General features: G+C 36.7%; 1 protein-coding gene across 7 annotated transcripts in view; it reads left to right on the plus strand.

The window, feature by feature from the left end:
• The window catches only part of LOC306885548 (thyroid hormone receptor beta-like), a 128,921-nt gene that overhangs the window by 97,057 nt on the left and 8,766 nt on the right, over positions 1 to 23,098 (plus strand). For 3 of the 7 annotated variants that reach the window (XM_079442151.1, XM_079442149.1, XM_079442150.1), the window contains 5 exons: positions 16,147 to 16,247; positions 17,582 to 17,729; positions 18,772 to 18,977; positions 21,114 to 21,200; positions 21,879 to 22,025. In XM_079442151.1, coding sequence (XP_079298277.1) covers positions 16,147 to 16,247; positions 17,582 to 17,729; positions 18,772 to 18,977; positions 21,114 to 21,200; positions 21,879 to 22,025 — 689 coding nt within the window. The remainder of the gene's footprint in view (positions 1 to 16,146; positions 16,248 to 17,581; positions 17,730 to 18,771; positions 18,978 to 21,113; positions 21,201 to 21,878; positions 22,026 to 23,098) is intronic. The other 4 variants (XM_079442153.1, XM_079442154.1, XM_079442152.1 and 1 more) reach the window with 3 other exon arrangements.

Genomic DNA, 23,098 nt, shown 5'->3' on the forward strand with positions numbered 1-23,098 from the left:
ACTTTCCAGTCTTCCTCTAGGGGGCAATAAAAGCATATTGCGGCCCAGCTGCAAGTCCAATACAGTCACTGTCACAACTTGTGACCGATAGTAAGTAAAGCTTTATTTCTGTAGCACCTTTTAAAAACAGTGTTTACAAAGTGCTTTACAGAATACATGTGTGCATTCACAGAAAATAATTCATGCATAATAGAAATAAACTAATAAACAAAATACAACAATACATTCCATGAAGGAAAGGCCCTAATAAGTGTTTTCAGACTTTATAAAAATGCATAGTGAGTTGATTATTTCTTTTTTTTTTTTAAGTGTGTTTTTGGCACAACCAACAATTTAAAATAGTCCAATAGTCAAAACAGATTTAGCAGAAAATCATGATGATAATCTTTGTCATATCTGAATATCTTCGAGCTTTAGTTGTATTTAGCAGATTAGAGCGGAGTAATAATATTGTTTACATATTGTGACATTAAAAACAATCAAGATTTTGCTTTATGTGAGTGTGTGAATATATTGCTGGGCGTTATATAATATATTTTACATTTTGTGACGATATACAATCAAGCAATTAAAATTGCTTAAAGTATATTTCGCCTTACATATGAAGGATTCTCTTATTGCATTATTTGTAGGACAATATAATTACTCTTTAGAAGACCTTCTGGTTAACGTGCAGGTTTAATATTGCTAATAATATTCAAGATACCCAGAGTCTCATTTTACATCCAGCTCTGTGACAAATTATCAGATCTGATTTTTTTTTTTTTTTTTGCTTTGTTGAAATTTGTCGGAACTGTTTTGTGGGAGTTTCTCTCCTTTATTAATAAGTTACAAAAAGGCTTTTAGTTTTCACACTTGAAATATTTAAGCCTGGGTCATTCTAAAGCCCATTTAAACTGAATTATGGCTTATCTTTTTTTTCACCTTTTATTTATATAGCGCTTTTAACAATACAGATTGTGTCAAAGCACTTGATAGAGTGTCAGTAATGTATGAAAATAAGATTAAACACTCAGAGATGTCATTGTCTAGCTCAGTTTAGTTTAAATAGTATCTGTGAAATCAAATTGATGATAATCGCTAGAAATAAGTAAGTCAGAGGCGACAGCGGCAAGGAACCAGAACTCCCTCTGAGACAGAATGGAGAAAAAAACATTGGGAGAAACCAGGCTCAGTCGGGGGGCCAGTTCTCCTTTGGCCAGGAAATAATTGTTTATTTATTGTTTTAATTAAAATTTTAAATGTATAAATGTATTTATTTCTATTTTATATTGTTGCAATTTCTAACAATAATAGTATTATATAGTTAGGTATTTTCTTTTATTTTTAGTTTTGTTGTATTTAAGTTGAGGTCTTCACTGGGGATATGTCCCTGGGGCTAATCCAGGTGTCCGGCCTCCGCCGACGATCAGGGAGACATCATCTCCCGGCACCGATCCACCATCTGATCCGGACATGGACTGAGAAACGGAATAAGAAAGAAACAGACAAATATTAGCGTAGATGCCATCCTTCTTACGATGTAACGAGTACATTGTGTGTTATGGGGAGTGTTCCTGGTGTTACATACGTTCTTTTCGGCTCATTAAAGAATCTGGCAGTCGCATTATGGTCTGAGAAAGTCAGCTGATCATCAATCATAACTCCAAGATTCTTGGCTGTTTTTGAAGGAGTTATGATTGATGAGCTTAACTGGATGGTGAAATTGTGATGAATCGATGGGTTTGCTGGAACCACAAGCAGTTCTGTCTTGGCAAGTTTGAGCTGAAGGTGATGGTCCATCATCCAGCAAGAAATGTCTGTTAGACAAGCTGAGATGCGAGCAGCTATCGTCGGATCATCAGGATGGAATGAGAAGTGGAGTTGAGTGTCATCAGCATAGTAGTGATATGAAAAGACATGTTTCTGAATGACAGAACCTAGTGATGCCATGTTGGCAGAGAAGAGAAGTGATCCAAGAACTGAGCCCTGAGGCACCCCAGTTACCCAGGGTTAACAATTAATCCTGGTGTTTATATGCTGGAGTCCATTCCTAAACTCTGGGTTAATGTTCTTGCATATTTGTCAGTGTCATTGATTGGACAAATGCAGCATGCAACCTGTTTACATAACGGCTCTAGCACTGCGATCCTTCATATTATATATTTCCAACTGCAATATAAATTTTTATAATTTTTTTTTCCTGAACAGACTTTTCGATTCACTATAAATTTAAGAATAAAACAGTCTCTTCTTTACTCCAATTCACATGTTTTCTGTGACCATTTAAACGCTGAAACGACTGTTTATACATTATGCAGTGTGTCTGTGAATGACCAAATCATGTGACGCATGAAATATAAATTATGTGTGTGAAACGTACTTTTACCTGGGGTTAAAGCAGGGTTTGGTACTATGATGACCCGGGGTTAAGCGCAGTGTGAAAAGCCCTGATTTGACCAAGGCCAGACTGTGATGGTCAATGGCATTGAGCTTTTGAACATCTTCACAGATGTTATTCTTTCAGAGAAGCTCTGAAATATATACACACAAAAAAGTTTAGGCCTGTATAATTTTTGTAATATTTTTGAAGGAAGTCTCTTATGCTCACCATGGCTGCTTGTGCTTGATAAGAAATATAGTAAAAACAGTAATATTGTGAAATATTATTACAATTTAAGCAGCCATTGCTCCAGTTTCAGTGTCACATGATCCTTCAGAAATAATTCTAATATGCTGAATTAGTGTATCAAACTGTCATTCTGTTATAAAAATCTCCTTGATTTTCACTACAAGCTTTTAGAATGTTGTCTTTTTAGCCATTTAAATAACATCTGCACCTAGTTATCTTTGGTCACATTGGTCTTCTCAAAACAGTTTTTTTTTCGTCCTCTAGTTTAAGCACCTTATTCCTTATTATTCCTTATTACACCTTATTATTAGATTTATGATGCATTAAAAATGATACAAAACATATGCAAGATTTTCTTTATATTTTGTCTTGCAAGAAATACACCTGTCCTGTACTCAGTAAGAAACTGTGTTTTTTTTTCTCACGTCATTAAGCAGCGCAATCATTATCAACTGTGCTAATAATAATAAAAATGTCAAATCGGCCCATTTGAAGGATATATATATGTCATGGTTTTCAGAAAAGTATTCACCAGCACAGGTGTTTTCAACATCATAATAATCAGAAATGTTTCTTGAGCAGCAAATCAGCATATTAGAATGAATTCTGAAGGATACTGAAGACTGGAGTATGATGCTGAAAATGTAGCTTTGATCACAGAAATAAATTACATTTTAAAATATATTCACCTAGAAAACATCTTAGTATTTAACAATGTACTGTTTTACTGTATTTCTAATCAAATAATTGCAGCCTTGGTGAACATAACGGACTTATTTCAGAACATAAAAAAATCTCATCAACCCTGAACAGCAGCTTATCTCTCCCTATGTAAAACTGTTTTAATAGATTAATTTTCATTGTATGGACCATGGTGGAAGAACAATAAATGACTTTTTAAATTCGGATTTTGAAAATTCTCATTTCTTCCTAACGCTGCTAGTTGATCAGAGGTTAAGTTCATCTCTTAGTTACCAGGTGTATCGATCACCTGTTGAGAGACGTCAGTGTGGCTCGTTCTCAACGTGTATTTGTATAAGCGGCCTGTGAGTACGAGTGTGATGTGCATGATATCATGATGCTGTTCGCCAGCCATCTGTTGCATGACGGGCCCCTCAGGACGAAGTCTCTGCTGCCCACCAATGCTAATTGAGAGTGACAAATCCTCCTGCTTCAGCGTGATAACGGCCTTTGTGTTTTTGTGCCATTATTGTGAAGAGCATCAGACCATGTTAAGGTCAACATGTGTCACTATGGACTCCATCCTGTCAATGTAAAGAAATAAACCAGCACACATCTTCTGATTAGTGGTGTTTACATCGCTATTCATCACTATTACTGGTGCTTTAACTGAGAGTTAAAAACTTGTGCAAGAATGACATTGACTTTCATTTAAATTCTCTTTGTATAGAGCGAAAACATTACCGATAGCACCTACTTAAACTAGGTTGTGGGTTGGTAGATGCAGGATTTACTTTGAAATATATGCTAGTAAATTTCCATCTTTGTGTTCGATGCAGCATCATTTTGAAAAACAAGGGCATCTGTTTTGTGCATGTCATTCATAATCTTTTCCAATCGTTTTGTTGCATCAGATGTGTAATTTAGAGCATGTGGTACTGATCCTGCTTTAGCTCTGACACATCAGTCTGAAAGGCTTCTGCCCAGCCTGTCTTTTCTGTGCATGATCCCTTCAACCTGATCTGATGTTCTGCATGTAACATGTTTTAATATTGATGTGATCAGGTTAATTTGCACAATGCACTCCAGCAAAGAAAGCTCGTAAATTCACCATAGAAAACATGCAGTAGACATTTTTTGTAGCGTGTTGTTCATGTGTTCGGGTTGCTTTGTTGACGAGATGCTGTTTTTGTTCACTAACAAGAATTCCCAGAATCAGCCGTCCCTTCCAGTTCATGATGACTCAGGTATAATCTAATAATATGATCAGAAACGCTTGTTTTGGCGCTTGTCACTTATATTTCGTGTTTATGGAAACTGATGTTCTTAACGAGGCTTTTGTGTCTTTAATCCTTTAATTCGTTACTAAAGAGCTATTTTTTTTAAACAATATCACAACATAATGAATCACAAGAAATCTGCTGAAATCTCTTTTCCCTGAACACTCAATATCATCGTTCAGTCAGTCTACTCTGCACATGTACGTGGACCAATAAAAAATAATCACAGATAAAATACAGGAAGGCTTTGTGTGTAAACAGTGGCTGGTAGCATAAACTGCTTAGACTAGTCTTACAAGCCTGTCATCTGACTTTGTTCTTTAAGACTGGTTATAATTTTTTTAAGTCAGCTACATAAAAATGGCCAATAGCCGAATGTGGATCTAGAAAAGCAACACTAATCACCCCTTGGCTGACTTCTAATTGATCAAAATAGTTCTTAATACAAAGTCTTAAGGGAAAGGGAAGTGGTGTGTGGCCAAGTGGTGTGTGTTTAACCCATCCAAGTGTACACTCAGTAGTGAACACACACCCGGAGCAGTGGGCAGCCAATGCTGCGGCGCCCGGGGAGCAGTTGGGGGTTCAGTGCCTTGCTCAAGGGTCTCACCTCAGTCGTGGTATTGAGGGTGGAGAGAGTGCTGGTTATTCACTCCCCCACCTACAATCCCTGCCGGACCTGAGACTCGAACCCATGACCTTCAGGTTACAAGTCCAACTCTCTATCCAGTAGGCCACGACTGCCCTAACATAGTAACCTTATGTATGCAGATTGTCCCATGAGTAAGACTCACCGATGAACTAGTTAAATGGTTTGCTCTGCATGGACTGTTGGATGATGGTCAATGTTATGGAAATTAAATAAAATACAATTTTATATATCGATTTGTAGAGCCACGCTTTGTCCATTCAGTACTTTTGTAATGCAGTGTCTCTAAAGGATCTTCATTCATGTGTGCAAATGTTGATAGATGTGATTGAATTTATTTGGATATCATGTAATTAGATTCATTAGAAATATTACCAGTACTAAAATTTTGTCAGATTTAGGTTACACTTTATTTTAAGGTGTCCTTTTTATAGTGTAATACATTTAAGTGCAGAGTAATATTAATTAACTGCTGAGTAATATATATGTAACATGTAACTACATAAAAGTACCAAATTTTGCTTAATCGCAAAGTTTAATCTCAAAATATAATCATTGCAGTAGAGCCCTGTATTTTTTACGCCTCTTGGGCCGGGCTTCGGGACAATTTCCACGTCATAGTTCAGAGGCGGGCCGGGCATCGGGCCTGTTTTGGGTTTGCCCTTATTTTTATATTGTAGACATCTATCGATTACTGGTGAAAAAATAGCCGCGCTGGTGGAAACAACAGGAGACGGTGCCGCGACTGAGAGCAGCTCGATGGTGTTTAGTGTCCCGCAGCAGCAGGTGCGCAAGTGACTTCAGCGCAGCGGAATAGTTCTGCGTTCAAATGCACGCAATGGGCTAAAGCTTGCTGCAAAACCCCAGCAAACATAACCATGAATGTGTCTGCGGAAAATAGTAAGGAGATACTTTTAAACTAATAATCTAATGTTTTCTGAGTCCGTGTCGCAAGGATGAAGTTGCTGATCCTGACTCGCCGTCTCCTCATTAGACGCGCCTTTAGAGAGAAATGTATCTTTATTGATTATGATTAAGATTATAATAAGAGTTTTTGTTTTCTATTTTTTTTATTTCGTTAAGTGATAATTTAAAGCTTTCTATAGATATATTTATCATGTCTGTGAGGCATGTATTCGCTCAGCTGAAGTGCTCCTGTTCAAGACGGCAGAAAGCACATCATGTTTGTTTTCTTTGTTTTATAAAAGAACTACCTTTTGTTGGTATTGCGAGTGCACACAAATACAAGTAGACCCTTTACAGGTCCAGATGATGTATTACTCTTACTTTTATCAAAAAAAAATAAAAGACGGTGTAGGCTATTTTAATTTGTTTCCACTGAAAAAAATGCAAGTGTTTGCTGGTGCCTCCATGTCCTGCAGAGCACGCTTTAGCTTCCACTCTCCGCACAAACTCAGATATAGGCTAGCAGCACATTATTATTATAGCGCAGGTTTAACGTTTAAACATTGTTATATACTTGAACTGTTTTAGTATATCTATAGATTTTATTTTAGGCAAGTCGTGATGATATGAGAAGGCTAAATTGATCAAACATAGGCTATGATCAGCTCAAGCCGCTGGCCGCTTGGTCTTTACTTAAAAAAAACTAAAACTTATAGGCTATTTAACGAACAAAAAATGCTCCAAACGTTTTTCTAAATTAACTTAAAAAAACTAAACAAAATATAATTTTGCCATTACACACAAAACTGAACTATTTTAATAGCCGAAACAGTAGTATAAACTGTTTTAGGAGAAGGGGAAAAAAAAAGACAGGCTCGGGTCGGACTCGGGCCTTCTGATAAGCTGTCGGACACGGGCCGGGCTAGGGCCTAAATTTGAGGCCCGTGCAGGGCTCTACATTGCAGTTAATAGTGTTCACCATCTGTTTTATTACATGTAATTTGTAACTATCTGCATGATTCTTACTCTACATTTCTGCCATAGTCAACACTAATAACCTACTCCTAAATATATAATGTAGAAACTTTCAATTTTCTTTAAAGCTGCTTTGTAATGATTTGTATCGTGAAAAGCGCTATACAAATAAACTTGAATGCAATTGAATTGAATTACATGTACTTACTGTATGGTTAGGATTAGGGTTTGGCTTAGGGTTACTTGCATGTAATTATGTATAATGTATTGTTATTATAATAGTAAGTACATGTAACATGTAACAAGGACACATTAAAATAAAATGTTACCCAGATTTATTTATAGGTCGAACAGAAAGCACCTTTGCACCCAAAGATAGACTTTCATCCCAATAGACTTTAATCCTGATGTTTTTGGCAGGCCGATCTGAAGAGAGGCATCCAGTTACAGACACACAAACCTGAACCTCTTTAGTCTTTTGCCTAGTGATATGTACATTTTAGAAACCTGAAATCTGCCGCAGGCATCCGGCTGACAGTTATTTTCTAATTCTGGTCCCAAAGACAGTCCTTTTCGTTTCCCTAGAATTATCTTTGCACAATTAATATTCAATTAATATTATGCTTCTTGGATGAAAGCTAAATTTGAACTGAATTGAGCATGAGGATAACACTAATATTGCAACACTTTCATTGTTACTGAATTGAGCTGAATCTATTATCCTCTGTAGAGCTGCTTTGCAAGTTGAATTTGTTTAATAATTGACTCATTTTACAGAATTAATGTGGTTATTGTCCTATGTATTACTGAGAAGTTGTTTTGAAACAATCTGTAGTATATAAAGCTTGATGTAAATAAATGTGACTATACTTGAACCCATTTTGACTGGTATAGATCCCAGATGCTGTCGACCAGTTCGCTCAGGTTCTTGTCCACATATCTGCATCTGGTTAGCTTTCTGTTGATCCTGTGAGATAGAGATTACTTCTGACCCTCTAATTAACCTCCTAATCCTCCATCCTGCCTTGTTCACAGCCCTGCTTGTCTTTAGCGTTAGGAGTTAAGCAGGGGTGGCAACCCTTTTGACACTAAGTGTCATTTTCAATTTTTCTCATAACCCCCTGCTTGCAAGTATCATCGCCTCATTGACCAAGTGTTGTTCCCAAAGGAAACTTAACAATGTGAGACATATGGCTGTAGATGCATATTTCTATGGAAAGACAAATTCTGGTTTTAATTCAACTGGGTCCTGCAGGTTATGTGGGGGTTTTGCAGTGTGGTCAAGCTTGATCAACTCTGCATGGTTGAAACGCATCTGAGTTGCACTAATAGTGCAATAGATTTCTTTGGTTCAGTTGTGTTGGAAGATCTTATTGCCTTTGTGGAGCTCATTAGAGAGGATATTTAGAAAACATCACTTGATTAACTTATACACACTAATTTTATTCCTCTTATGGTCATGCAAAGCTTGTGGATGCCACTGAGACAGGCTTGAGGACTGATGCTTTCAGTGACTTTCTCTCTTATTCACGGTCCTGTCTAAGAGCAATCGTCCTAGGCTGGAGCATTGGTGTGTGTGATGCTAAGGGCAGTAAACTGTAAAACTATATGTGCTCAGTATGCTTAAAATGATAAAAATGGTTAATTATAATAATGTGAGTATAATGAATTTTTTTGTGCCACTAATATAACTGGAAGCGGCTGTCATTTAAACATTCTTACAATAAATAATGTGGTTGACAGAGCGAGCAAGCCTGTAGCATTTCCACATGTAAGACTATCCACATTTTTTTTTTTTTTTTAATAATGGGAGGCACTTTTTTTGGGAAAGTTCCGCTCAAAAAGACTGCAACAAATCATAAGACTGCACTACAAATAATCCTTATCCATCATTTTGACTGAATGGGCTGTAAATTTTCATTCATTTTCTAATTTCAGAAGTCAGGAGAATAACGCAACATTTGGTGTATTAATGTGACGTGATATAACAACATCTAGCCCGCTGCATTATTTTCCTCATGATTATTTTCATGTTTCCTTTGTATTCTGCTGTGAGTAATAAAAAAACCCAACACATACTGTGCATTCTTGGTCTGCTCTCCCAAATAAAATGTATGATATAAACCATGAATAATTTCCTGAAATACACTAAGAAGCGTAAAAAGTTTTTCCCCAAATCCTTACGTCTCTTTCCGGGTTTGTTTCCACACGGATGCTGTAAAATGTCATTGTTACGAAATATAGACATATATTACTATGATATGTAACACATCCATAATATTGCTGCGGATAGAAGGAGGATCTTTAGGAGTTATCCGTGCTATGTTGAAATTTGTTACTTAAATGTACTCATTTGTTAATGAGTTTACACTTTCAAATTTCCTTTTAATGCTCGATGGTTGAAGGGTGAGTAAAATAATGTCAACTCATTGTACCCAGTTTTGGAAAATTATTATTATTGCATTCATAGAGCGAACCTTTTGCTGATTGTTGACAAAATGTTCTTCCATAATTTGCACAAAGCTTCACTGGGCGTAGGAAAAAGGTGGATAATAAGCTCTAAAAAAAATTGCACATTTTTGGCGAAATAATGTTGTTGTTTTTTTTTGTAATTTATTTATTGCCACTATTAAATGCAAAATTGCTCTGTAATTAATGATTAGAGCTTGTCACACTGAGTTCTAGGATGATCTTTTCTGCAACCTATTCATGCAGTGCTGCTTAAGATTTAGGGTAATAAGAGGTAACTCATAAGGCAGCCTCATTTTGCTTGTTTTGAATGAAAATGTGCTTTTATACCTTAAAATGCGATCTAGGAAGGCAGCTCACTGAGATTTGGAAAAGAGCTTATCGTTGTGGCAATACATGTTTTGGTCACACTTTATTTTAAGGTCCAATTCTCACCATTAATAAACCAATAACCTATGACTTTTGCCTCAATAAACTCCCAATTTGCTGCTTATTAATAGTTATTAAGGTAGTTGTTATGTTTAGGTATTGGGTAGGATTAGGGATGTAGAATATGATCATGGGGAATATGTGCACTATTAGGCATGCTAATAAGCAACTAGTTAATAGTGAGAATTGCTCCCTATAATAAAGTGATTTTCTTACAAAAGTTGCATTCTCGCAGACAAAGCTTGTTTTATTACCAGTCTTTCTTTCCATTTTACCAGTACACTGAATGAAGATATTCTGCCTGACACTGGTCTTCATTTGGTGCAGATTATGAAATTAAGATGATTAGTTAATTGATTTGCTCTAAACAGTGGCTGAATTATGTCTAGATCAGTAACCATATTGATCAGTTATGTCTAGATCACTAATAGTATTGATCAAGGCCTCTTGCCGTGACAGCTTGTAGCTTTGATTCTCTTGTAAATCACATTGAGTCATCACGAGTCTCTCGCTGTGGATCTTTTGTCTTTGTGTTGTTGGGAGTCATCGGTGAGGCTGGGGAGTCTTGTAGGGATGAGAGCGTGTTGTTTTGGTCTTTCCCTCAGGTCACCCTGGCCGTGTGTTTAAGGTGGCCTCAGCGAGGCTCTCTGTTCAGGTAACACTGGGGACATCTGGCTCAGGAAGCCATGTCAACCCAGGCCCTATCCCCAGTGCTATGAGGGCCACCATCTGAAAACTGAACATGACCAGCCTTGAACCCCAGGACCTCAAGTGATTGATCCCAGAGGGAATAAATTGGTGGAAAACACGCTAGTCGGTGCATAATCACTCAGACCTGCCAAACTGAACACACAGTTCCTACATAAACCAGCGACCGAGAGTGAGCAGTAGGGCTATGGAGGTGTTTGAAAAACAAGTTCTTGATTATTTGGTAACTTTCAGATCTCCAGTGGTCTGTGATGGATCAATCATCTTTGAGGTATTGAGAAGGCTGCGGTTGGGATTGTGAGAGGACGTTTCTTCCTTAAATCTAGGTGTGTTATTTTTGGTAAGTTTGTCATTTTTCTTCTTCAGTAAGATTTTATGTTATGATAACTGCAGTCCAAAGTAACTGTAAGTGTTTGTTTTAAACCTGTTCTGATGTATTGGGTTTGGATGTTGAGGGTTAACATTTGCAATGTCAAGAACATTAACAGTCCTGGATATTTTAATTACTGGGCATAGAAATCCTTTACAATTGGATAATGATCGTATGCAGTTAAGTGGAAATGCCCAAAGTGGCGAAGGGCTGTCAAAGAGCACAGGCTCTAATCCAGAACGCTAGCTGTTTAATGCAGTTTACCTATCAAGATCTAGAGCACTTTAACCATTTGCACCCACTCAGTTAAAAAAAATAAATCAATAAAGCATTGATGGTCCAATTCTCGCTATTAACAAACCATTAAATGTGACTTTTGCCTCAATAAACTCAATACATTCGCTGCTTATGAATAGTAGTACAAAGGTAGTTGTTAAATTTAGGTGTTGTGTAAGATTAGGGATGCAGAATATGTGCTTTATAAGCACTAATAAACAGCCAATATGTTAATATAGGCATGCTAATAAGCAACTAGTTAATATTGAGAATTGGTTCCTATACTAAAGCTTTTCAAGATTTCTTATATGTGTTTTGTGGTGTTTTGATGTATTCTATATCAGTATAAATCACACATGCTGAAAACATATCTTGTAGATATTTGGAGGTTGTGTTTTTTTGTTCAAGCACAGAGCAGAGACAGATTGTTCAGATGTGTGCTAATGTGTCTGAATGTTGTTTATGTCGGTTAAAGTCTTTATGAAATCCCTGTGAAGATTAGGCTTATGTGAGACAGTCACCTCATCAAAAAGTTAAACTGGTATCAGGCTGTGTTGTGGAGGGGCTTTGCCTCAGGAGCCCTTGCTAAAAACAGCTGTTACCTGCTGCTCACTTTGGCTGTCTTAACTCTCAGCATCATAACCCAGTTTCCACCACAGAGCACTGTTTTATTGTATATTCCTGAAGATTTTTTAGTGACTTTTTTACTGATACTTCAGTATGTAGACAGTGATTGAAGCTGGGGAGAGTAAAAAATAAATTGCCTTGCTGGCTGAAAACAATGTGTGGTGGCAGTTTAATGGATTTCATAATGCATTTAGAAGTTATATAGAAGAAATTATATAGAAGTTACATTTTTATTACAGTTGAGATTACAAAAGAATGTTAGGTACAACATGTTACAAGTACTTACTACTATAATAACAATAAATGATGTATAATTACATGAAAGTACCCCTAAACCAGACCCTAATCCTAACCCTAACCATATAGTAAGTGCATGTAGTTAATTAATATTACTCAGTACTTAAATGTATAATTATACTGTAACAAGGACACCTTAAAATAAAGTGTAAAGGAATGCTGTCCTAATTTGGTAACACTTTACAATAAGGTTCCATTTGTTAAGATTAGTTAACATTAACACTGAAAAATACTTCTAAAGCATTTATTAATTCTTCATGTTTATTCCAACATTTACTAATACATTATTAAAATCAAAAGTTGTATCTATTAATGTTACCCAATGGACTTGTGCTAATGAACAGTTGTATTTTTATTAACTAACTTTAACAAATAAAAATAAATACTGTGATTATTGCTTATTGTCAGTTAATGTTAATTAATGCATTAAATATAGTTAACAAATGGAACCTTACTGTAAAGTGTTTCTCCTAATTTATTTATTTTTTTCAGATGAAAAATATGGGTAACACTTTATTTTAAGGTGTCCTTGTTACACGCTACATGTACTTACTATTATACTAACAATAAATTATACATAATTGCATGCAAATAACCCTAACCATATAGAAAGTACATGTAGTTAATTAATATTACTCAGTACTTAAGTGTATAATTACACTGTAACAAAGACACCTTAAAATAAAGTGTAACCAAAATATGTATATATATATATGACTAGTCTTCTAGTATACTTCCATTGCAAGTACACAACTATCAGCACATTTTGTTTGTTTGTATGAACAAAAACTTCAAAAGAAATAATCTTCTATCTGATTCTGTGTGCATGTATAAAAGTGTGTTCTTCTATAGGACAGTAAATGGTCTGATGACAGGACAGGTCCACATTTTATTCATTGCATGGTCATTTCCTTGACGTTATGCATCAGTAAATGCCACCCATGTCTGAAACCCTCACATGTGTCACGAGTAACTCCATTTAGGATTAGGCCTAATTACAATCAATATGACTGATCACAGTTTAAGACCAGCGCTTCATATCTGAAATCAATAAACTTCAGCTTTTTGGGATTGTGATTGTAATCTCCCCATTTTACCCAGGCTGGGTCTGATGGCGACATTAGCGTGGCCTGATCTGTTCGAAGGTGCGTCATGCACATGACGGCCTTCCGTCTGAGGAAGTGTCCCCCGGCTGTTCAACCTCTTGGATTTGTCCGGTGTCAGATTAAGAGAGCGTGCTCAGAAATCTTCCACCCAATTTGGCAGGGCGAGGGGCGAGTGGGGCGGGTGGATTCTCCATATATAAGACCCGGTGTCCTCCAGTCAATTTTCACGCAGTTTGCTTCACGACTTCATGTCGCCAATGCAACCGACGATCGCATTCTGCTCAAGTGCATTGAGCTCAGACGTTGACGTCGTGTTAACTTGAAATTTTTTAATATTTTTTGTGTGTGGTTGTGCCTTTGAAGATTTTCGTAATGAATTACTGCATGTCAGACGTGTATGACATAGGCCACGGTGTGAGCGGGGGATATGCGGTGCCTCCCGGAGGCGAGTATTGCATGTACGCTGGCGAAGGGCCGGGTTTCGCTCGCTGTGAGCCGCAGCCGTTACACCATCATCCCCCCAACATGGAGCAGGCCTGGCCACCCAGCCAGCCCTACGGGTGCCCGTTCACTGGGGGCAACCCTGTATTCAAGAGCGAGTTGTGCTCTATGGATGTGCCTCTCAGTCACTACCACCAACCAGACTACTACTCCGACGGCAGGCCGGACTTCTCTCAGATGCAGTGGATGCAGGGGCCGCACAAGAAAGGTATCGCAAGCTCTAGGAGAAGCATTGAGGTGCTGTCGGGTGCCAGAGTTTTGTCTTTTCTTGAGCTGTTCTTGAGCTTATAATTGGCATGATTTTAGGTGGATGCCTGTTTGCCACTGTTACATGTGTAATAGTCTAATATCTCAGTCCAAAAATAATGTACTCAGCAATTATCGTCAGTAAATTCTGTTTAAATTTGCAAAAACAGATAATGCCGTTTTTTACCATTTTCAACAATCATGTTTTTATTGCAGTTTTTTTTAGTTAATTTTTGAACCTAATCAAAATAACCCAACTGCAGTTTGATTGAGATTGATTGGAATGCACAATGAAAAAACATGGGTTATCTGTTTTTGCAAATGAACTTTATTTTGATCGACAACTTTAAAAGTAGTGTTTTATTGTCTTGCCGTTTGGGATTGATTTAGATGTACGGCAGTCCTAAGTAGAATTTGGATCATTGCAATCGATACTGAGGACAAGCTGAAGGAGTTTTTCTCAGGACTAACTTCATTTGAGACGTTTTTCAGGGACTTGTAATCAGCTGGTGTTTGGGTGATTTGTTTTTGTAGTGGATGTGTGAAGTCAGTTTTCCTCGGAGGTTCTAGCTGAGTAACCACATGTTTAGTTCATCGCATTAGTAACATTGTTGAAAACACTATGATTTTATGTGAAACCGAACAACTTGGCTTGACACTTGCTTTGATAACTTCATTTTAGTGCAATGATATTCAACAATTTTTAAGTGTGGCTTAAGAGCCTGAATAGTTTTTGCTGCCATTTCATGTCTGTGTTCTCTGTTCTATCCTTCATGAGTGCCACTAAGAAATATACATCAATGCTTGCGAGCAGTGTTGAGGAAAGTTACTTTTAAAAGTAATGCATTACAATATTACGTTACTCCATAAAAAGTAACTAAAAGTAAAGTAAAAGTAACTAATGTGTTACTTTTTATGGAAAGTTGCGCATTACCTTTTCTTATCTGGGCTGGGCTTATGTTATGTTTGTCTAAAGTAATGTTTGCTCATTAGTATGGTTGAATTGGATCATAGAAGGTCAGCAAGAAAGACTTTGGTTAATATAATTGGATTAAATCCAAAAGGATAACATATTTAATTATTGCATTCACATTCTGATTTAACATTTCACTGTTTTGATTTATTTCGAGGAGTACTGAATCTGTTTGTGTGTGCTTGAGATGAGTAAATGCATGTTCACATTTAGTCTAGATCTAGTCTAACATCATGTTCCTCTGCACTAACTCCCAATTTCTCTCAACATGTGGACAGGAGAGCTGTCAGTCAATACATGGGGAAACAAAGGGAAAAAATCGTTTGAAATAGCAATTCAGATATTTTCTTGTAAATGTGTTACTTTGCTAGTAACTTAAAACGTTAAGTAATCTGGTTTCGTAACTCATGTTACTTGTAATGCATCACCACCCCCCCAACACTGTTAGTAAGTATTGGACAAGCTTTTATTACGGTATAGTAAAGCTGCTGAGTTAGTCTTCTGAACTGAACTTGAAGAGACTGTACTGGAGCTACATTGTGTAGTGTATTGATCTTCAGTGTAGGATGGAGGTTTGTGGTATTGTATGTGGTATTGATTTGTAAGGACACAGACAGAGGAACAGAAGGTTTGAGCTCATGTCCTCCTCCTGACCTCCACCAAAGACTCATTGATCAGATTGATTTGTGAGCTGCTGCAAGCTGCCTAAACTTATGTGTGCCTTAACTTGTATTTCCTTGTGTTTCTGTCTCAATATAAAAGCATTCTGCTAAAATTATATTTTTTCCTCTATTTTTTATTTCTCGTCTTTCTCACATTGCTCTATTTTCTACTATACTTTTCATTATTTGCACAGACTATACATTATTTAGTCACACTTTCTAAATGTAGCTGTTATAATTGAATCATTTTCCTGTTTGATGGTAAATTTAGAGTGCCATGAGTTTTTGTGTAGTTTTAAAACTTTACAATTTTATCTATTTTCAGGTTAAATTTGCTTATTTTATTGTAATGTGTTTATGACTGTATCTGTAACTTCTTATAGGGTACATACCAAGTTATCTGGACAAGGATGAGCTGTGTGTTGTGTGTGGGGACAAAGCGACTGGTTATCATTACCGCTGCATTACCTGTGAGGGCTGCAAAGTGAGTGCTTCAGCCATTCTCTTCTCTTAGAAAAGCACACTGTATAAATAAATCTGTAGAAAAATGCACTGGTCATTTTCTGTTAAACTTACAGATATTTCCTAAACCCTAAAACACAACACAATGCAATGCAGAATAAGAAAAACAACCATCCGTTAAAAATCATTACGGAAGATTCCTTCAGATCAACACAGTACTGCACCCTATTTTTACATATTTTTTTTAAAATGTGCATTAATTACTGCATTAAGCCTTTGCGGGGTTATAAAAATAACTCAATGCACACGTCATTATCCCATATAGGCTAAAAATCATTTACATAAATTAAACAATATTATCGAGTTATAATCTTACAAATCAGAAAGCCCTGCAAATAAAATGAATTAAATATCACTCACCACTAAAAGGGCTTCTTCCTGCTCTCCTTCAAAGAGAATTCCTCAATTAAATCCTCATCCGTCATACAAAAAATGTCATGCACGTTACACAAACCACTGGCCTGAGTAAATTTTACCACTATTGAATTGTGACGGCAAAATTGTAATAGGTGTAATAATTTAGGAGGTGGAAACTGTCAAATTATATACATGCATTATGGCATAACATTTGAAAGCACAACTGAACGTCTATGAAACGTAAGTCAATAAAGAATTTTTAACTAAAAATTAACTAAAATTTTATTGCAAAATGAATGCATGAAAATTAACATGTTTTTCAATGAAAGAGAACATGTAGAGTGCTTTTGGAGCTTGAAATTGTTTTTCAATAATGAGGTCCAAGTTAAGAATACGCTAAATGTATCATTTTGTTTCTCTATTTAACAACATTAACTTACAATAGTGAAAGACGTCTTCCCTCAGGTAGATTGTATGTTTTCTAGCTGGATGTTGTGCTTACGATCAGTAATCACGTCTCTGCATTCGCCCAAACTGATTTGAAGAAATCAAAACACACTCGCTGTGAAGCGGGAGCGATAGGCGGCAGAGGATGGTCACCATTCGCAATTCAAACAATGATTTGTAAAAATAATAATTAATTTGTTATTTGTATGGTTCTGTATAGCTTTAATACGTAACGCTTCTCTGACGCCTTAAAGACGATTCTGTATTATACTGAACGATTGGCAACACTATTTATGACGCAAAAGACAATTGTCTCGGGGGGGCCCCCTACTGTTTCGGAGCATTGGACTGCAGCCCATGTTGCCAATTAGGATAACGCATTAATTACACTATTTATTACATGCCACACATATCACACTCTATTTGAACTTCGTTATGATATTTCTAGGAAGGTTCATGCTTAAGCAATTAAATGAATTCTTGTTTTTAAAGGGTTTTTTTCGGCGCACAATTCAGAAGAACTTGAACCCGACATACGCGTGCAAGTATGAGGGCAAGTGCGTCATTGACAAAGTCACACGCAACCAGTGCCAAGAATGTCGCTTCAAGAAATGCATCGCTGTTGGCATGGCAACAGACTGTGAGTAACACACTTTCTGCAAATACAGGCACTTTACCATCTCAGCAGCGGCCAAAAAAGTTGAATTTGTGTTTGATTGGTTGATAAACAGACAGACATTAGCTATGTTTCCGTCCTTCCGTTTCCGTTCCTATTTTTATGCGCAATTTAGGATATTGCATAAAAAATTCTGGATGGAAACGCCAAGATGTGCATAAATTCTAAAAATGCGCATAAAAAAACACATACGCCCAACTAAGTCGGATAAATTTCTTATCCGGTAAGAAAACATACACATGAACTATGACGGAAACACTTTTACTGAATAAATTCCTTAATGCGCATCAAAAATGGTATTACATTTCAAATTTTCACCTAACATACCTGTACATACCTATTGTGTACATTGTTTTTTTTTTCGATTTTGCACATTTTCTATTTTGTATATTGGTTTATTATTGTCTTGTCACTGTCATTCTGTCGCACTGTGGAGCTTCTGTCACTAAAACAAATCCCTCGTATGTATAAACATACCTGGCAATAAATCTCAGTCTGATTCTGAAAAAAAGCATTTGAAATGCTAGTTTTGTCATGCTAATTAAAAGTGCTTCATTCTAGTTAACACCCAGAACTGCGTGCAAAGATTTACTTGAGTACAAGAAAGTGCTACATTTTTAATGTTCTTAAGTATTAAAGGTAAAAAAACAACAAATTTTATTTATGAAATGTAGTGCAGTAAAAAGTATGACATTATTGCAGTGAAGTTTTCCAAAGACAAACACTCAAACAACAGATACTTTTTAAATTTACTTGAGTAAAGTAAAAATACTTCACTACCGTCCGCCTCTGCTTGTAATTGATGTCATTTTTAGTGCCTTCTACTGCAGCAAATGTTATTTTTCTTCGAGATATTTAGCGCAAGTTAATCAGCAAGTGAAGATTTTGTTCTCTTCAACACACTGGATGGAAACGGTGCTTTATTTGCAAATGTTTTACGTGATATTTAATTCGTAACTTTTAGCTGCTGTGTGTAGCTCGTGCAAACGTGTTGTTGTTCCTCCAGTGGTGTTGGATGACAGTAAGCGTCTAGCCAAGCGGAAGCTGATCGAGGAGAACCGCGAGCGGCGGCGGCGCGAGGAGCGGCAGAAGACGGTGTGGGAGCGACCTGAGCCCACGCAGGAGGAGTGGGAGCTGATCCGGGTCGTCACCGAGGCCCATATGGCCACAAACGCCCAAGGCAACCACTGGAAACAGAAGCGCAAATTCCTGGTGAGAGGTCTCTTCCCTGACGAGCGCATCACAGCGATGTTTCTTGTGTTTTAGGATGTTTCTTTATTTTGGGTGGGATTCAGTTTTGTCTTCTTTTACCCTACCACAACCATAGATTCCCCTTCCCCAACCGTTCCCACACAATTCCGACGCCCTTCCTCACCACTGTTCCCAATGTTAATATGTCCATGTTTTTGTATCTCCTTGTAGAGAGGGGAGTGTTAGATGGACGCTGGAGTCTCTACCACAAAGGCAGCAGAACTAACTTTAATGGAACACCTTTGTCCTTCTTTTCTAAACCAAAACTGTTATCTCATGTTTGTTTCTCTTCTGATCTTCTTCTCTCTGTCTTTCTCTAACCCAGTTTCTAATTGTTCTCTTGTACTCTTGAATCTAACTCTCCTCTACAGATTGAAGCTCTGTTTGAGGACTCTTTTAACACTTCTGTGGGTTTCCATGAGACGTTTAGTTGCCTTCTTAAAGTGCTTGCGATTACGTTTCATCTCTGTCAAATGTATTATTTGGCCATTACATTTACTTTTCAGTTCTGCAATGTTACAGCATTAAGATACAGTTGGTTTAATAGCTTTTCTGATTTGAAGTGTGCATTTTTTAAACCACGAAAATGCAATTTCAGTCTTGCTCTATGAGCAGCCAGGCACAACAACATACGCTTTTTTTGTTTTTTTTTATTGTATTTGTAACACTACAAGTTCAATTAAACTTCACTTACTCTTCAGTAGAAAAAATACATTAGAGTTGGTAAGTTCAATTCATTTCTGTCTCCTGCAAAACTCAGTAAGTTAACATTGCTCAAAAATGTTCTCGGAAATAAATTTTTTTTTTTAAGTATGTAAATATTACTCATCACTATAGTTTATTAGTCCATATAATTTCGATTTTTACTTTTTGAATAACAATTTAAATTATAGCAAAAATGGACCTCATTAATGAAACATGGCGCAGAACGAATTCTGTGTGAATTGTTCATAAAACAATCTTACAGAAGTAGCTGCATTGAATTAAATGGTTTTAACAAACCTTATAGCCAGTGTTGGGAAGGTTACTTTGGAAATGTAAAAGGGTAACAGATTACAAGTTACCCTATCTAAAAGTGTATTTCAATTACTTTATTAAAGTAATGTAACTGATTACATTTGATTTACTTTTCAAATTTGTAATGTTTTCAACTGTAAATCATTTTGAAACATTGAAAGCAGGCAGGGTTCACCTTACAGTAGTGTTCAACACTGATTACTATCGCTTTTGAAATCCTTTATCCCTTGAATTAAGATTATAATCATTTAATTTTAAAGCACAGCCACCACAAAATAAGTCATACTTTGAGATCATTCTGAGGTTAAATACAGATTTAAAAGCATAACAAGAGCTAGTTTAGCAGCTATGATACTGTTTTTGAAATCAAATCTTTGCATGCCTGTGACAGGAAACACTGCCATCTAACAATAGCTTGGGAAAAAAAGTTGATCTTAATAAACACAAACCCCAATAGGAAATAAAAGAGTTATCGAACAAGCATGTGCCCTATTCTGTGTCCTAAACTCCTGAAACATTGGTGTCTCATAGTTTAAAGCAGTCACTGCAATTTATGAAAGATATCAATTAAATCTGTGCGCGTGCATGCATGTGTGTGTGTGTGTGTCTCAGTAACTGTTACTGATTGCAATTACACTTATTTTGTAATCAAATGACGTAATTTAGTTACATGTAACTAGTTACTGCCCAACACTGTTTATAGCTTTGACTTGTGAATGAAGCCCAGTGTCTGTTTGAACAGACTGTTACGCCACTAGCATGCAAATATCATGAAATGTTTGTCAAAGGGCTAAAAATAACACACAAAAGTAAGCCAACATCACCCCAGTCCTAAATGTGTAGCAGAACATACAATTAGTTTTCCTAAACCATTCCACAGTAAAATCTATGCGCAGTTATTCCGTGCGTAATATTATACAAGATGATTTTAAAGCTTCGAAATCCATGGAAACGCCACACGACCTTAATATCTCACTGTCACTTTCTGTCTGCTCTCTCACCTGTCCAGTTAAACCTGTTCTTTTTAGTTGACTCGGGTTCTTCATTGAAACTTCACGATCCCTGTTGATTGCCCAACAGGTCGAGGAAGCAATGCTACTTAATGAAATAACATGTAATTTATTCTGTACTTCTGACCAGAGTGCAGTGGGGGTGAAGGAAGCCAAGGTAAGAACCAGCAGAGCAAACACATTTATTTATGTTTTTATCCAAAAGAAACGCTCTCTCAAATTCTCAGCTGCTTCCATTTCTTCCATTTTTTTTTTTTTTTTTTGCGGATAAATCGACGTGCTGAATGCTTAAGGCATTTGTTTGGCGTGTTTGTGTATCTCTGCTCCCTGTGTCAGAAAGAAGGTGTACACAGAAGAGGAAAGCTGAATAATTGACTAACGTCAAAGGGGAACATCAGGCTGGTTTTGTGCTGTACTCGGCTCCCAGTCTTCATTTGATCCTCAGTCTGGCTTTGTTTTTTTTGTTTTTTTTGCTCTGTCTTTCACGTCACATTTTTCTGGTCAGAAGGGCACAAATCTTTAAAAAAGAAAATAAAGATAACATTCAAATTTCAGTGGATAACCCTAGTCAATAAGCTCCCCACAGAAGGAGATATCAAAGACGCTTCTCTGCTCTGATCTTCTTCTAGTTTAAGTTTCTCCTCTTTCCTCTTTTCCCTCTTAATAACTGGGCTCCACTCTTGTTTCGATGACGTGTCTTGCTGTATCTCTGGCCTTCTCTGCTTTAGAGGGGAATGAGGATTTGCTGTGTCACACCTTCGTCTCTGTGATTGTCGGTTTCCTGAAAGTGCCTGTGTTACTGAGCTCGATGCCCCTCCCCTTCCTGTCGTTGCAGCCCGAGGACATCGGTTCTGCGCCCATCGTCAACCCACCAGAGGGGAGCAAAGTGGACATAGAAGCCTTCAGTCAGTTTACAAAAATTATCACCCCCGCCATCACTCGTGTCGTGGATTTTGCCAAAAAGCTGCCCATGTTCTGTGAGGTAAGAACGGCGCTTTTTCAGCCCGCTGTACAGGGAATGAAACCAAGTGGTTGGTCAATGTGGGTCGATGGACGGTGTCCAAGAGAGCTCAACACTCTGCAAATGAAAAAACACATGCAAATTAAGAAAACATCTTCGCTGCAAATGCTCACAACACAACCAAATAAAGAAATGTGCTGCAAAAACAGAAACACGCTGCAAATAGGCACAGACCACCTCTGAAAGGTGAGAGTTTTGTTTATTTTGACATCCTGATCATATGATTCCTTAGCTCTTTTTTGGATATTATTAGCCTAAATAAGCTGACGAAATACACAATTACTGTAGTCAAGTCAAGTCACCTTTATTTATATAGCGCTTTTAACAATACAGATTGTGTCAAAGCACTTAACAGTATCAAATTGGAGGATAGAGTGTCAGTAATGAATAATAATAAGATTAAACACTCAATTTTCAGTTCAATGATATCATTGTCTAGATCAGTTTAGTTAAATAGTATCTGTGAAATCAAATGTAAATGTAAAACGTAAGCTGGCTAACTTTTAAAACGTGCCTTACAGAAATTAACCATAGCCTATGGTTTTACTATTAAAATGAATGAATTAATAAATACATTAATATTAGTGCTGTCAAACGATTAATCGCATCCAAAATAAAACGTTTCTGTTTACATAATATACGTGTGTGCTCTGTATATTTATTTAGTATATATTAATACACACATGCATGTATATATTTAAGAATATGTTGTTTATACATTAAATATGTTTATATATAATATACATTATATAAATAAATGTATACATGTAAATATTTTCTGAATATATACTGTATGTGTGTGTATTTATGTATATATGTGTGTATATGTATATATACATAATAAATAATAAATATACACAGTGCACACACACATTATGTAAACAAGAACTTTATTTTGGATGCGATTTAATCGTGACTAATCATTTTACAGCCCTAATTAATATATATAAAAAATGGTTATTATAGTTAAACCATGCAGAAATTAACCATGGATTTACCACAATAACCATACTTTTGGTATTTGTACAACTGTG

The sequence above is a fragment of the Barbus barbus genome (genome assembly GCF_936440315.1).
Source record: "Barbus barbus genome assembly, chromosome: 19".
Classification (NCBI taxonomy): Eukaryota; Metazoa; Chordata; class Actinopteri; order Cypriniformes; family Cyprinidae; genus Barbus; species Barbus barbus.